The sequence below is a fragment of the Osmerus eperlanus genome, chromosome 24 (genome assembly GCF_963692335.1).
Source record: "Osmerus eperlanus chromosome 24, fOsmEpe2.1, whole genome shotgun sequence".
NCBI classification, from domain to species: domain Eukaryota; kingdom Metazoa; phylum Chordata; class Actinopteri; order Osmeriformes; family Osmeridae; genus Osmerus; species Osmerus eperlanus.
This window is the reverse complement of record NC_085041.1, coordinates 4,383,584-4,398,686: the sequence shown is the minus strand read 5'-3', so window position 1 is coordinate 4,398,686 and position 15,103 is coordinate 4,383,584. Positions and strand designations below refer to the sequence as shown.

At 52.3% G+C, this 15,103-nt stretch overlaps 1 protein-coding gene across 8 annotated transcripts in view; it reads left to right on the top strand.

Annotated features, from left to right (window-relative positions):
- patj (PATJ crumbs cell polarity complex component) overlaps window positions 1-14,622 on the top strand; it is a 72,478-nt gene extending 57,856 nt beyond the window's left edge. For 6 of the 8 annotated variants that reach the window (XM_062450679.1, XM_062450680.1, XM_062450682.1 and 3 more), the window contains 17 exons: window positions 3,153-3,225; window positions 3,453-3,545; window positions 3,889-3,975; window positions 4,559-4,633; window positions 5,105-5,234; window positions 5,394-5,500; window positions 6,109-6,192; window positions 6,720-6,913; window positions 7,185-7,332; window positions 8,699-8,785; window positions 9,374-9,578; window positions 9,698-9,735; window positions 10,276-10,398; window positions 10,770-10,874; window positions 13,210-13,313; window positions 13,427-13,550; window positions 13,869-14,622. In XM_062450679.1, coding sequence (XP_062306663.1) covers window positions 3,153-3,225; window positions 3,453-3,545; window positions 3,889-3,975; window positions 4,559-4,633; window positions 5,105-5,234; window positions 5,394-5,500; window positions 6,109-6,192; window positions 6,720-6,913; window positions 7,185-7,332; window positions 8,699-8,785; window positions 9,374-9,578; window positions 9,698-9,735; window positions 10,276-10,398; window positions 10,770-10,874; window positions 13,210-13,313; window positions 13,427-13,550; window positions 13,869-14,015 — 1,924 coding nt within the window. In that variant the 3' untranslated portion in view covers window positions 14,016-14,622. The remainder of the gene's footprint in view (window positions 1-3,152; window positions 3,226-3,452; window positions 3,546-3,888; window positions 3,976-4,558; window positions 4,634-5,104; window positions 5,235-5,393; window positions 5,501-6,108; window positions 6,193-6,719; window positions 6,914-7,184; window positions 7,333-8,698; window positions 8,786-9,373; window positions 9,579-9,697; window positions 9,736-10,275; window positions 10,399-10,769; window positions 10,875-13,209; window positions 13,314-13,426; window positions 13,551-13,868) is intronic. The other 2 variants (XM_062450681.1, XM_062450686.1) reach the window with 2 other exon arrangements.
- The last annotated feature ends 481 nt before the right edge of the window (window positions 14,623-15,103 follow it).

The window sequence follows — 15,103 nt, the reverse complement described above, 5'->3', positions numbered from 1 at the left end:
GATCATCCCGTTACCTCTTCTACGTAGCTCTCTGAAGTCTTCCCGTCAGTCACCTCGAGGGGAAACGCTTGTTATCCACGAGAGGACCAGGTCAGAGCGTGTCAAAGCTTCCATTACAAGACGTCCCCCGGAGGCAGCGTGTGAAAGATTTATACCTGGTCAAGGGTCGGGATGGCAACGAGCCTCGCTGCCCAGACAGGATGCCTCCGAGATTAAAATCGCCATGGAAACAAAAGCGGGGGGGGAGGGGGGGGGCAAGGGGGACTGGAAGATAACGGTTCAGAGCTGGTGTGACTCACCATGCGGGTCTCTCCGCACGTCTCGGGGAGGTTAGCGCTGTGACACACGTGCTCAGGGGTCCACAAACAAGTCCCAAACAACGGCATTTTCCGTAACAGTACTTCCTGTAACTGTGCTTCCTGTAGCATCACTTCCTGTAACAGTACTTCCTGCAGACGTTTGCATGCCAGTTCGCAGTGGGTCTGTCTGTGCTGGGTGTCGAAAGGATGCTACAGATTGATAGATCTATAAATTGTCTCTGTCCTCCAGCCTGCCCTCACCTTCACAAAATAGGAAGAGGAAGAAAAAAAAAAAACACATTAACGGTAATTGGAAAAGGGTCACTTACTGGTCAGACAATAAAGACAATAAAGGGAGGGGAGGAGGGAGGGAAGAGAGATCTAGGGAAAGAGGGAAAACAAGGTTGGGTGGGGGGTGGAGGCAATGAGCAATGAACGAGTAGGAGGAGGCGAGAGGGAGAGAGAGCAGGAGAGAAGTCGTAAGAGAGGGAGGGAGAGCAGGAACAGGATGAGGAGAGAGGAGGTGGTGGGGGGGAGAACGTGAGCGGAGCCTAGCGCACCTCATTGTCCAGAGAAGGGTGGCGAACTTCCACATCTCGACCACCTGAACTCCACAGAGACAGGAGAGGGGGAAGGCGTTCCCCTCCTACCCCAGACGCCAGCTGACCGAGGGAGTGGAGGAAGAGAGCAACAGCCCCCTGCGCACGCTATCCTGGAGAGCGTACACACCTGGGAAAACGGGACCGGACAGGCGGGAACGAAGAAAACGGAACTCGGCACAGAACAACACGAGAGCGGAGGAGGATCGAGAAGGTCTCTCAAGGAAACCACCCCGAAAGCTCAACGTTTGATGTCGGGAGACCCGGGCTTCATCCATGATCCCTGTGGGGTTTCTTTCTGAGAGGGCTCGGAGCTTCGCCCCTGCGCCGGCACTCAAGAGGAGAAGGGGAGGGGGGGGACTGGAGGAAGGACCAGGCGAAGACAGCAGATGGACACTGAGGAGGAGGAGTGAAGGCTGGGGCGCTACAGGCTGCTGAACAGGGAAGGGACCCGTGACATGAGGAAGACGAGGATCAGGAAGTGAAAGAAGATGGAGAGTTGTAATGCTATTGACGGCTTTTAACCTCCCCGTCCTCAGTGAGTCCCTCTCAGGTGAAGTGGTGTCATCGAACAGGACTACGTGGGAAGTGGTGTCATCGAACAGGACTACATGTTGAGTCATTAAACAGGACAACAGGTGACATCAGTTTTGAGGACTGATTGTGACGCGCTGTGGAGAGATGCCTGTCTTCACTCTCTTCTGCTGCTCTGGGTGATATGTCTTTCACTGTTTACATAAACCTTATATAGCACTTTACATACACATTTACAATATAGCACTTAACATATACATTAGAAAAATCCCTTTACATATACCTTTACAAATAATAATGTATATGTACGTTTACAATATAGCACATACTTGGCTTTGGAATGTTGTCAGCAGCAGAATTTAGAAATGAAAAATATCCCCCAAATGATGTCCACGCTAGGAGGATCACTACGGTACTTGAGGAGGATATCAAACCGCTGATGAATCTACTGATGCCATCTCATCATTCCTGTCACACGCTTCGTCTCGCTGAATAAATATCAGGCTGGTTCCAGATCAGAGCCCAGGATAATGAAGCTGAATATCGGTGTACCTTTTACCTTTCACCTTCACTCATGCTAATTTGGACTGAGACCCAGATGGCTCGACTGAATGTCAAGTTTGTGAATCAAACAGAGCCTGCGTCGGATGTGGTAGCGCGCGCCCTCCGCGGGTCCTGAGAGCGAAGCCCCGGCATATGCCGGCGCCCGTCTCCTGGCAGGTGTCTCCGTGAGGGTGCGGGGGGTTTGCGCCGAATGTTGTCGTCGTCGTCGTCGTCGCCTCGTCTGCCTCTCTGATCCCAGCCTGTGGCTCATTAGCATACAAGTGGGAACCGTTGTTGATTTGCCGCCCCCGTGTTTTCGCAACGGAACTCCGCGGGGAGTGGAGGGTTTATGTAATATCTGTCTGCTCTGATATGTTCTGTATCCCCCCCACACCCCCCCCCCCACACACCCCCCCCCCCCACCCCCAGCGCTAGTCTCCCCCACGGCACTGCGAGCTAACACACCGTCTAAATGTTTTATTTTCCCTCCTCCCAGTGCACACGCCAGAATAGCCTTATTAGCAGCTGCCAGGGAGACGGTAGGGAGGGGTGGTGGTCACAGGTCTCCTGAACATATGGACGAGTGTCTCCGTCATATAGGGAGAACTTCAGAGACTAGCTCTACCAGCTACCTGCACCGGGCTCTGACTGCATAGACAGAGGAGATGGAGGAGAGAATGGAGGAAGTCTGAAACTCTTACAGACGCTTTTCAAATGGTCAAATGTCAAGTACAGCAGGTTCATTGGTTACGTGTGGATGTGTAATTGTTGGTGATGGTAGCTTCTCTCTGCTGGACACGAGAGGATTGTGAGGGGTAACCTTTAGCTATAGCTGCCCCATGCTGCTAGACAGACCTTGCTCTAGGGATAGAGGCTCTTGATGTGAACATCAAAGCTGGTTGTGAGACATACGTCCAGCATAGTCCATCAGGTTGCACAGTATATATGCGGCAAGAAGAGACATTACCTGTGGTTTACTGTGTGAGATCACCCCCAAAAAACTTCAAGAATATATGATGGTCTTTGGTTGTTTAGTGACTGTCTAACAACCAACATAATAGGAAGCACATAGTCAGGCAGGCAGTGCAGTACACCAGGTCCATTCCTCAACTGACCATTTCTTCTCTCCTTTATCCAATCTGTCGCTCCCTGGTTCCCCCATCCATTCCCTCCGTAGGAATGAAGATGCTATCAACCAGATGGCTGTGCCTCCCTTTCCTAACCCACCTGCTGCCCTCCCGGTCGCTGAGGTAACACACACACACACACAGTCATGCACACTCCTTCACACTTTACACACACATACACATGGTCTGACCTTCACGTACAAAAAAAACGGTATCTCTTATATTCAATTTTCTCCAAGCTATTCATACCCAGTCTATACATGTTGCCTCCTTATCCATGTAAGCTTTTTATATTGGAGTCCAGTTCCATAGTCATTTCTAGAACATTGCGTTGTGACTCTCCCTTCCAGGTCCCCCCCCCCACCCCGGCGGTTCAGCCCCCCTCAGAGAAGCCCCTGCCCCCAGACACCCTGGGCCTCACCCCTGAGATGCCCCCCACGAAGGTACAGGACCGGACCGGACAGACTGGAACATATTGTATATGCATATTGTTTAGTGTGTTCCTCAAGGCTCGATGCAAGGACACACTTTGGTACTGAAGGAGTCAAACTCATCCCTGGTTTTGGACTATCGCACTGACACACTCTCTTTCTGTCTCTGTCTCTCTCTCTCGTTTTCTCCTCTCTTTCTTTATTGTTCTCTTTCACCTCTCTCTATCTCCCTCTCTCATTCTTTCTCATTCCATACGGCTCTCTCTCCTTCTTTCACTGTCTTTCATCCCACACACTCCCCCCCCCCCCTCACTGTCTTTCATCCCACACTCCCCCCCCCCCCTCCGCTTCCCAGGAGCAGGTGTGTGTTGCGTCCACCACAGAGCTCGTCTCCAGAGACAGCGGCCCCAAGAGCCTCCGAGAGGGGGAGACGATGTCCAAGGTCAGGCCCTCCGTGTCACTTCCTCTCCCACCCCTCTTAAACTTCCTGTTCCTCTTAAACTAAACCGCTCCTGGACAGAAACAAGAGAGGGTTAGGGTTAGGAGCTCAGTATTAGTATACAGTCGAGCAAATACTGTGTAATCCACTAGGTGTCTTTTGTGTGTGTGTAATTTTTTTTTAATCAAACACAAGTTCACACACTTATCAACTTCTTCCAGGCAGTTCGTCTTTGTCTCACCCAAGGTTGTCTCCGAACTAGTAGAACATTGTCAGTCTTGTGAAGTCTTTTTAGTCTGCATAAAAGTGTTTAGTGCCCCCAGTGATTCTCTGTTTTTCATCTTCCGTTAACCTAGAAACCTGCTTACTACATCTGACTGAATAGGGCCACGGGCTTTACTTCTTGTCCTAACTCTCCCTCTCCCTCTCTCCATATTTTTCTCCCTCATCCCACTCCCTCCCTTTTCTCTCTCATTCTCCCTCTCTCTGTTTCTCTCCTCCTCTCTTTGTCTCTCTCTCTCTCCCTATACCTCTGCCGCTGCATACTGTACCTCCCTCTGTGTGTGTGTGTGTGTGTGCGCTCCAGAAGCTGAGGTCGTCCGAGAAGGTTCCAGAGAGCAGTGAGAGTGTTCCTCGGACAGGCCCTGGCCCGCAGGAGAAGGTGAGAGGAGGACCGGGGAGATGCCGGGCTCCGCTTCAAATGAGCTCCATTTACATTTAGTCATTTAGCAGACGCTCTTATCCAGAGCGACTTACAGTAAGTACAGGGACATTCTCCCCGAGGCAAGTAGGGTGAAGTGCCTTGCCCAAGGACACAACGTCATTTGGCATGACCGGGAATCGAACTGGCAACCTTTGGATTACTAGCCCGCTTCCCTCACCACTCAGCCACCTGACTCCTCCAGCTCCCACCGGACCCTTCCTGGAAGGCCCACTTTCACACAAGCTCCCAAAAGTGGGAGCTTGTGTGAAAGTGGGGGTGTCTTCACAGTGTCAGACCACCTCAGTTTAATAGTGGATGAGAGCATAAAAAATTCATCTTAAGGTGGCACTTTCGAGCGAAAGAGGCAGGTAAAAGAAAATGTTGAAGGTTGTGGTTTGTGTGTGTGTGTGTGTGTGTGTGTGTGTGTAGACTTCCAGCTTGCCCAGGGTCTCTGGGAGCTCCAGCAAGCTGCCAGCGAGGCCTGCCGATGGGCCTCTGTCTCCCCCGGCCCCCTCCCCTCTGCCCCTCACCAGCCCCGACCTCCCGTCCAGCACCAGAGGTAGGCGCGTCACACTCACATTTACTCAGGTTCAACAGTGCCCTTCGAAAAACAGCTGTCATCCACTTGCGTGGGCATCGCTTCCCAGGTGATCGATTTCTAACCTTTTTGTGAATGTTTACCTGTTCATCCCTCCCTCTGCTGTCGTCCTGTCTGCAGACCCGGCTACATGCCCCATTGTAGCAGGCCAGGAGACGGTGATAGAGATAGCTAAGGGCCGCTCAGGCCTGGGCCTCAGTATCGTAGGGGGCAAAGACACCCAGCTGGTAAGACCCCCAACACCCAGTAACCCTCAGCGACCAGCCTGCACTGAGACACACACACACACACACATACAGGGACCGCCTGAGGGCAGTGTGTGAAGCTGGGGTTATCCACAGCGTTATGCAGGGCTCCTGAGGGGTCTGGACTGAGAGGCACCTGTGATCTTCTGTGAGGTCCTCCCTTGCGCCCTCCACATCTCCCTCTCTTACCCCTCTGCCCTCGGCCCCCTGCCTCTCGGTCCGAAGGGTTTGACCGGCTGCCTGGAAGCCAGTGCTGCTGCATTATGGATAATGTGTATCATATTGATTCAGCTCCTTCAGTGTCTCAGTCAGCGGTGATGTGATTTCACTCCTGAACCCTCCCGGAAAATGTACCCTATTTCTCTAATATATGTCTCTTTCATTCCCTCTCTACTTGTATCCCTCCCTTACTCTCTCCGTCCCTCTCTCCTTGTTTTGCTCCATCCCTTCTTTTGCCTCTCATCCCTACTTCTATCTCTCTACCTTTTCTCTCTCTCTCTCTCTCTCTCTCTCTCTCTCTCTCTCTCTCTCTCTCTCTCTCTCTCTCTCTCTCTCTCTCTCTCTCTCTCTCTCCTCCCCCCTCCCTCCAGGATGCCATAGTGATCCATGAGGTGTATGAGGAGGGCGCAGCAGCTCGAGATGGCAGACTCTGGGCTGGAGACCAGATCCTGGAGGTCAGTCTTCACAAATTTCTTTCTCTCTGTCTCTCTCTCTCTCTCTCTTCTTTTGTCTCTCTCTCCCTCCCTTCCTTTTTTTCTGTTGAATTTCCATTCCCATTCTGTAGTGGGTCTTTAACCTGTGTGACAAGGTGAAAGAGGGGCTTATCTCACCTCTGATCTCACCTCTGGCTCTCACGTCATTGCTCTTCAAGCCACGATCAACCCAGCTAATCTTTGACGATGACGCCCTCTACTGGACTAAATGGATATCTTACTGCTTGGAAACAACAGTTGAATTTACTTTATCTCAGTATAATTGTCTGGTAGCTCTGTATTCAGCATACAGACAGGGACAGTAGTTTAGAGAAAGTAGTGGGTGATGTTATGGGGTGTGAATGAAGGCCTATGTGATCACAAGTGTGTACGTTAACAAAAGCAGGTGTGTGTATGTTTGAAATGAACGTACCTGTGTCTACAGTATGTGCATGAATTCCTGTGCAAAGTCCAGTGTGTGTGTATTAACGTGCGTGCCCGTTCTCCAGGTGAACGGGGTGGACCTGCGCGGCGCCGCCCACGAGGACGCCATCGCCGCCCTGAGGCAGACCCCAGCCCTGGTGCAGCTGGCCGTCCTGAGGGACGAGGCGCAGTACCGCGACGAGGAGAACCTGGATGTGTTCCGCGTGGAGCTGCAGAAGAAGAGCGGACGAGGCCTGGGCCTCAGCATCGTGGGGAAGAGGTACGCTAGCTCGCCCGGGGACGCTAGCTCGCCCGGGGACGCTAGCTCGCCCGGGGACGCAAGCTCGCCCGGGGACGCAAGCTCGCCCGGGGACGCTAGCTCGCCCGGTGACCTGTGTTGGACATAAGCAGCTTCCCCCTTGCCTCTCCTCTTCTCTCCTCCTCTCTCCCATCCTCCAAGCCCTCTCCTCTAATCTGCTCTTTCTCTCTTTTCCCTCTCCTCTCTCCTGTCCTCCATCTCCTCTCTCCTCCCCCCCTCTCCTCCTCCTCAGGAACGGTACGGGTGTGTTCATCTCTGACGTGGTGAAGGGGGGCGCGGCAGAGCTGGACGGACGTCTGATGCAGGGGGACCAGATCTTGTCGGTCGACGGGGACGACATGAAACAGGCCTCGCAGGAGACGGTGGCCGCCATCCTCAAGGTCAGAGGTCACGCGAGCACATTTAGACAGGCCACACCCTCTAAACCTAACATTTACATCTACAGACAGAAAAAATATTGGATTGAAGTTGTCTTGTCTCTGTAAGATAACACTGTAGTAGACAGTAGGTCAGTAGTTCCGACAGAAAAATAATCATATAACACTTTCATACAAATCCACCATTAAATATTCACCAATCTTAAAAGTCATTGTGCCTCACTCTAAATTGAATCTTACATTTCCTCTGGAACGAATAACGTGATTTGAATCAAATATGCCAAGGGGCTCCCTATATTTTCACCACCAGAGGGCGCCATTGTTCCAGCCACAAGGCCTGCTGCTACTGTAGAAGGCCTACAAGCCAATATGTGACTGCAGGCTAATGCTGCCTATACTGGGGTACTAGGGGAGAGTACAGACAAGCACAGCTGCTCCAGCAGCAGGGGATGGAGAATCTGGGCTGTGTTTATCAGACACAACCTCTGTATGGTTATTAAACACACTCCATTTCCACAGAACTGTGTGAACCAGGAGGCCTGTGGATTAAAAGGATAAAACATAAATGTACTTCTACTATGTTGACATGTTTAGTTTGTGTGGTTGAGGTGTGTGCCAAGCAGCGGTGATTATTAACATCACGCGCATGTACCACGGAGGCTGACCTGTAGTCACGGTTCAAGGACAATTGAAGAGAAGGGACGTTTTCAGACTTACATTTACATTTAGTCATTTAGCAGACGCTCTTATCCAGAGCGACTTACAGTAAGTACAGGGACATTCCCCCTGAGGCAAGTAGGGTGAAGTGCCTTGCCCAAGGACACAACGTCATTTGGCACGGCCGAGAATCGAACTGGCAACCTTCAGATTACTAGCCCGCTTCCCTCACCGCTCAGCCACCTGACTCCCTGACTTGAAGGGTAGCTTGGTACTCCGCCTTCCACGGACCATTTAAATGAGTTATGTTGACATTACATTTGACTCATTGAGCAGACCCTTTCATCCAAAGCGATGTACGAATATTGCAGACAGAGCACAGAAGAAGATCCGGCATCCGAAGTGCATCGTTCTACGGGATTTCCCTGGTCAGACTCAGGGAACAGTCTTTGTATATAATCTGTATTCAGATTTGAAGGGGTTCTTGGGTCCACAGTACCTGACCCTGGAGTCACCACCCCGCCTGCTAGCAGAGTCACCACCCCGCCTGCTAGCAGCCTGTCTCCAGGGTGGTGGTGTTTAGCCGTAGCCTGGTGCTCTTAGCCCTGTGGGGTAGAGGGGCTGTGTGAGGGGGGCTCCTGGTGGGGGCCCCTGGTCTGGGGGGCCAGGGGGCAGGCTGAGCTGTGGTAGTCACCCTGGCTTGCCTCCGCAGTGTGCCAGGGGAACGGTGGGCCTAGAGCTGGGCCGACTGAAGGCCGCATCCTGGATCTCCTCCAGACGCACCTCCCAGGGAAGCCAGGTGTGTGTGAGTGAGAGTGACGGGGTCCGTATCCCTAACAGGAGGGAGTGTGTGTCATGGCCAGTGTTCATTCTCACCTCAGCTGGGAGCTTGCATGCAGAGGCTCACTCACCCTGGCCACCGCCTCCCCCCACGCTCACCCCCCCCCCCCCCCCCCTCGTGACTCACCCCTGTGACCACTCATCTCATCTGTTCACATGCATGTGGCCCAACATGGCACCTGGACCTCTGGTGTGTGTGTGTGTGTGTGTGTGTATGTATCTGCACTTGCCTATGCACATTTCTGTGCATGTGTGTGTGTGTGTATGTGTGTAACTGCGCTTGCCGATATGCCTGTGCACATGTCTGTACGTGTGTGTGTTGGTGTGCCTGACTGGCATGTGTGTATGTGTGTGTTGTTGTGTGTGTGTTGGTGTGCCTGACTGGCGTGTGTGTGTGTGTGTGTGTGTGTGTGTGTGTGTGTGTGTGTGTGTGTGTTGGTGTGCCTGACTGGCATGTGTGTGTGTTGGTGTGTCTGACTGGCGTGTGTGTGTGTGTGTGTGCTCGGGCGTTCCCAGAGCGTCATGGTGTCTCTCCTGTCCTCTCCAGATGAGCCACGTCAGCTGCTCCAGCCTCCCTCCACACACCACCAACCCTGCGCCAAGCTCCGCCCACAACCCTGCACCAAGCTCCGCCCCTGCCCCCAGCCTCGCCCCCAACAACGCGCCCAGCTCCGCCCCCAGCCCCGCTCCCCAGCCCCTCAACAACGCCCGGAGGCCCACCACCGAGAGCATGACGTCATCAAAGAGCGCCGGTAGGACGTGACCTCATCAGTGTCCTTTCAGTTTCTTTCTTCAAATGGTTCCACATGAGACAATATTTTATTTTTACATAAATAACAAGTTACCTCCCTGCGTGCGTGTGTGTGTGTAGGGCCAGATACAGGGATGCGTACTGTGGAGATCACACGGGTAAGTTGTTCCAGAACTCTGGTGTTGTCCTATTGGACAGCTGTGATTCTGCCTTATCATAGGTTTAGCCACTAGGGAACTGCTGTGAGGAGCAGGCCCTAAGAATTCCACTGGACTGGTACCAGTTCTTGTTACAAATAAACTAGAAAATTGAAAAGCCATTTATCATTGGGAGTTTAGAAGTCAGTAAACCAATACATTCTGTTTCTTTCTCCCTTTCTCCTCTCTCTCTCTCTCTCTCTCTCTCTCTCTCTCTCTCTCTCTCTCTCTCTCTCTCTCTCTCTCTCTCTCTCTCTCTCTCTACCTGTCTCTCTCTCTCCTCACTGTCTTTCTGCCATTGCTGTCCCCCTCGGCTCTCTCCTCTTTCTCTCACTCACCCTCTTACTCTCTCCTTCGGCCCCCACCCTCTTTCTCCCTTTCCATTGTCCCTCTTACTCTCTCTCTCTCTCTCTCTCTCTCTCTCTCTCTCTCTCTCTCTCTCTCTCTCTCTCTCTCTCTCTCTCTCTCTCTCTCTCTCTCTCTCTCTCCCCTCCCCCTCAGGGTCCCAGTGATGCTCTGGGTATCAGTATAGCAGGAGGGAAGGGGAGCCCTCTGGGGGACATCCCTATCTTCGTGGCCATGATCCAAGCTAACGGAGTCGCAGCCAAAACACACAGGCTCAAGGTGTGTGGACGTGGGTGTGTGTGTGTGTGGGTCTGTGGATGTGGGTGGGTGTGTGTGGGTGTGTGTGTGTGGATGTGGGTGGGTGCGTGTGGGTGTGCGTGGGTGGGTGTGTGTGGGTGTGTGGGCGTGGGTGGGTGTGTGGATGTGGGTGGGTGCGTGTGTGTGTGTGGGTGTGTGTGTGGGTGTGTGGATGTGGGTGGGTGTGTGTGTGGATGTGGGTGGGTGCGTGTGGGTGTGTGTGTGTGGGTGGGTGTGTGGGTGTGGGTGTGGGTGGGTGTGTGGATGTGGGTGGGTGCGTGTGGGTGCATGCGCCTGAGTCAGTCAGTTTACTCCATTTGTTATTACCTGTGTGTGTGTGTGTGTGTGTCCAGGTGGGGGACAGGATGGTCAGTATAAATGCCCAGTCCCTGGATGGGATGTCCCATGGGGAGGTGGTCAACATCCTGAAGAACGCCTACGGCATCATCACCATGCAGGTAGCCCAACCTCACACACACACACACACACACCTCACACCACCAACCAGACACTCACCCTGAACAAACACACACACCTCACACCACCAACCAGACACTCACCCTGAACACACACAAACCTCACACACACTAACCAGACACTCACCCTGAACACACACACATTCAGGTAGGTGACTAACCAACTGCATCAATCAGTGCATGGTCACACACACTGGCATGTTCACAATCATCTACAAATGTCGACAAAATAAATAAAGAACTGTCATATTGTTCGATTCAAACACCCATTCTCTGGTCCTAAGTGTTCTTACAGAACCGTCATTACAAAACTGTACTGTATGTGGAGCCAATATTTTAATGTGCGTTAATTAATTTATGTTTGATGGGTCTATTGGAATGAATGGTTTGATGGCTGATTTGAATGAATGAGTGACTGGTTACATGGGTTTATTTGAATGCAGTCAAAACCTTGAGATAAAATAATCAAAAGCTCAGTATGCATAGAGTATACTCAAACATTAATCACATCATATTAATACTTACTACATTTTCAGGAGTTCATAGTTATGAATATGTGTTTCCAAAAAAAATACATTTGATGAAAAAACACTAATATGCACATATTTTAAAGAGGTATTCATAATGTGTGTGTGTGTATGGACATGCCAAACGTATGACTATGTGATAATATAAAATGTGTGTGTATGCGATCACATTGTATGTGTGTGTACGTGCATATGTGTGTGTGTGTGTGTGTGTGTGTGTGCGTGCGGTTATCAGCTCCCTGCAGCTGGAAGGCAGTTTGGCGCGGTGAGCCAGATAATCCCAGTTCTTTATGCTAATGCAGCTTTATCAGGGGAGCTGCAGCAGACCAGCGCTGCTCTGCTGAACAGGGACGCCCTCTCTGCTGCCTCCTGATTACACTACCCTGGACAGCAATTACTGTTTACTAACCTCCTCACACTCCCTCTGCCTCTCTCTCTTCTGTCTTTCCTTCTTCCTCTCTCTCTATGCCTCCCTCCCCCCCCTCTCTCTCTCTCTCTCTCTCTCTCTCTCTCTATGCCTCCCTCCCTCTCTCTCTCTCTTTCTCTCTATGCCTCCCTCTCTCTCTCTGTATGCCTCCCTCTCTCTCTCTCTCTCTCTCTCTCTCTCTCTCTCTCTCTATGCCTCCCTCTCTCTCTATGCCTCCCTCTCTCTCTCTCTCTCTCTCTCTCTCTCTCTCTCTCTCTATGCCTCCCTCTCTCTCTCTCTCTCTCTCTCTCTCTCTCTATGCCTCCCTCTCTCTCTCTCCATCATCCTCTTTTCCCTGTTTTTCTAGCCCACCTCTCTCCCTCGCACTATTCACTGTCATTCTGCCCCCCCCCTTTCTCTCCCTGTCTCTCTCTATCTCCCTTCTTATTCTCTCGCCCTCGTGCATCCCCCCCACCACACACACACAGTCACCAGTGTGTCGTACACTGCAGACACTAGTAATCCTCAATAGTTTTTTTTTTTTTTGTCCTTCATCTTTTCGTCCTCTCTCTCTCTCTCTCGGTGAAAACACGGTGTTTTCACGCGCACACTCGCACTCCTTTCCCATCCGTCTTTCTCCTCGTTGCTCCTCTCACATGGTCTTCTTCCTCTCCCTCTCTCCTCTCGCCCCATGCCTCCCCGGCGTCCTCCTCCCCTTGGCTCCCCCCTCGTTCCTCCCCCTGTGAGAAGGTGTGTTGGCGAGATAAGGGAGAGGGGATGGCTGGGGAGCGTTGGGCTGCGTTCAGCCAGCGAGCCGGCGCTTCATTAGCCTTTGTTTGTTATTGTTGTTGTTGTTTTCATAATTTTTTAATTGCTTTACCGTTGATTAAATATGGAAATGAACCGATTCCGACCGTGGGTGCCCTCAGTAGTTGGCTGACTATTATATTAAAAGAGACAACTTGTGGAAAAAATGCATCCCTAGAATGGATTACCTTCCCGGAGAGAGAGAAGGATGGAAGAAGGTAGAGATAAAGAGTGGAAGAGAGAGCAAGAGGAGGAAGGGCGGAGGGAAAGAGAGTGGGCGAGGAGGGTAATGGAGAAGGAGAGACAACTAGAAATGATTTGGTGTGTGTAACTTTCAACCACTGTTTGTCCATTAACACTATTGTGATTAATGGAGTAAGGTTCCGTAAGGTTCTGACTAGCAGAACCTTACTGAACCTTACAGGTTGATTTCAAACACGCATCATACGACCAGTGTAGACTCATAATACTGAACACAGACACAACATACTGTAGCCTCACTCTTGCTAAACACAAAGATTATTATAGCGAGACAGATGCTATATGTTTATGTACATCTGTATGTGTGTGTGTTCAGGTGATAGCTGACACCAATATCAGTGCCATAGCCAGTCAGGTGGAGAGCCTGTCCACCTGCTCCAGTCTCCCTACCAGCCCAGAGTCCCTGCCCCCAGAGCCAGAGTGAGTGACACACACACACACACCTACCTACACACACAGACACAAGCACATACCCACACACACACAGTTTTCCACAACGTTCATGTGAGCCCCTGGTTGTGCCCCCTGTGCAGGCCCCCCCGGGCCAGGAGTATCTGTCTGGAGAAGGGCAGCGAGGGGCTGGGCTTCAGCATCGTGGGGGGGTTCGGGAGCCCCCACGGAGACCTGCCCATCTACGTCAAGACCGTCTTCAGCAAGGTAGGCCCCGCCCCCGAGCCCCCACCACCCAACCCCCACCCCCCTCGCCATCCTGCACTGGACACTAGATGGCAGTAGATATGACACACACACACACACATACACATGGACATACACACACCACATATACAGTATAAATATTCACATATATATATACACACACATACATATATATATATACACAAACACACAAGCATATACTTACACACACACAGAGACTAGAAAGGACTTCCCTGGTGTTTGATGTTGATCAGAAATGTCCTTCAGCCCGAGGCGGTGGTGAGAGTGAGGTGTGTGTGTTCCTGTCTCCTCCTGCAGGGGGCAGCAGCCATGGACGGTCGGCTGAAGCGAGGCGACCAGATCCTGTCTGTGAACGGGGAGAGTCTGGAGGGGGCCACTCACGAGCTGGCCGTGGGCCTGCTGAAGAAGCAGAGAGGTGCCGTCACGCTGAACATACTGTCCTAGCTCTCTCTCTCTCACACACACACACACCTCCAAACAAAGTCACTCTCACACACCCTCACCTAGACACAAGTTCTCACCTCCACACACACACACACACACACCTCCACACACGCACCCTCACCTAGACACAAGTTCTCACCTAGACTCACACAAACACTCTTACACTTACACACTCTCTTACATATTCAGCTACGTACTCACACGCACACTCTCACAAACGCACACCAACTCTCACTTAAAAATACAGACTCTCACACTGACACACTAACTCACTCACATAGACACTCACACAGACACTCACACACACACACATCAGTTGGCAAAGGACAACCGAGGGACATTTGAACTTACCAACATGCAAAAAATTATTATAATAATAAAAAGTAAGAACCAAGTCAGAAGGAGGTGACTCCTGTCCTCCCTGGACCTGTTGGGCACCTCATGCCCATCTTCACCCCTTTAGAAGAAAGAGAGAGAGAACTCCATGCATGAAGGACTGCCTACAGCCCTGTCCACAGCCCAGCGCAAAGCCCTGCTCACAGCCCAGTGCACAGCCCTGCTCACAGCCCAGCGCAAAGCCCTGCCCACAGCCCAGTGCACAGCCCTGCCCACAGCCCAGCACACAGCCCTGCCCACAGCCCAGCGCAAAGCCCTGCTCACAGCCCTGCTCACAGCCCTGCTCACAGCCCAGCGCAAAGCCCTGCCCACAGCCCAGTGCACAGCCCTGCTCACAGCCCAGTGCACAGCCCTGCCAACAGCCCTGCCCACAGCCCAGTGCACAGCCCTGTCCACAGCCCAGTGCAAAGCCCTGCTCACAGCCCAGTGCACAGCCCTGCCCACAGCCCAGTGCACAGCCCTGCTCACAGCCCAGCGCACAGCCCTGCCCACAGCCCAAGCGCAAAGCCCAGCCCACAGCCCAGCGCACAGCCCAGCGCACAGCCCTGCCCACAGCCCCGCCCACAGCCCCGCCCTCAGCCTAGCGCACAGCCCTGCCCACAGCCCAGTGCACAGCCCTGCCCACAGCCCTGCCCACAGCCCTGCTCACAGCCCTGCCCACAGCCCCGCCCACAGCCCTGGCACTGACCTGG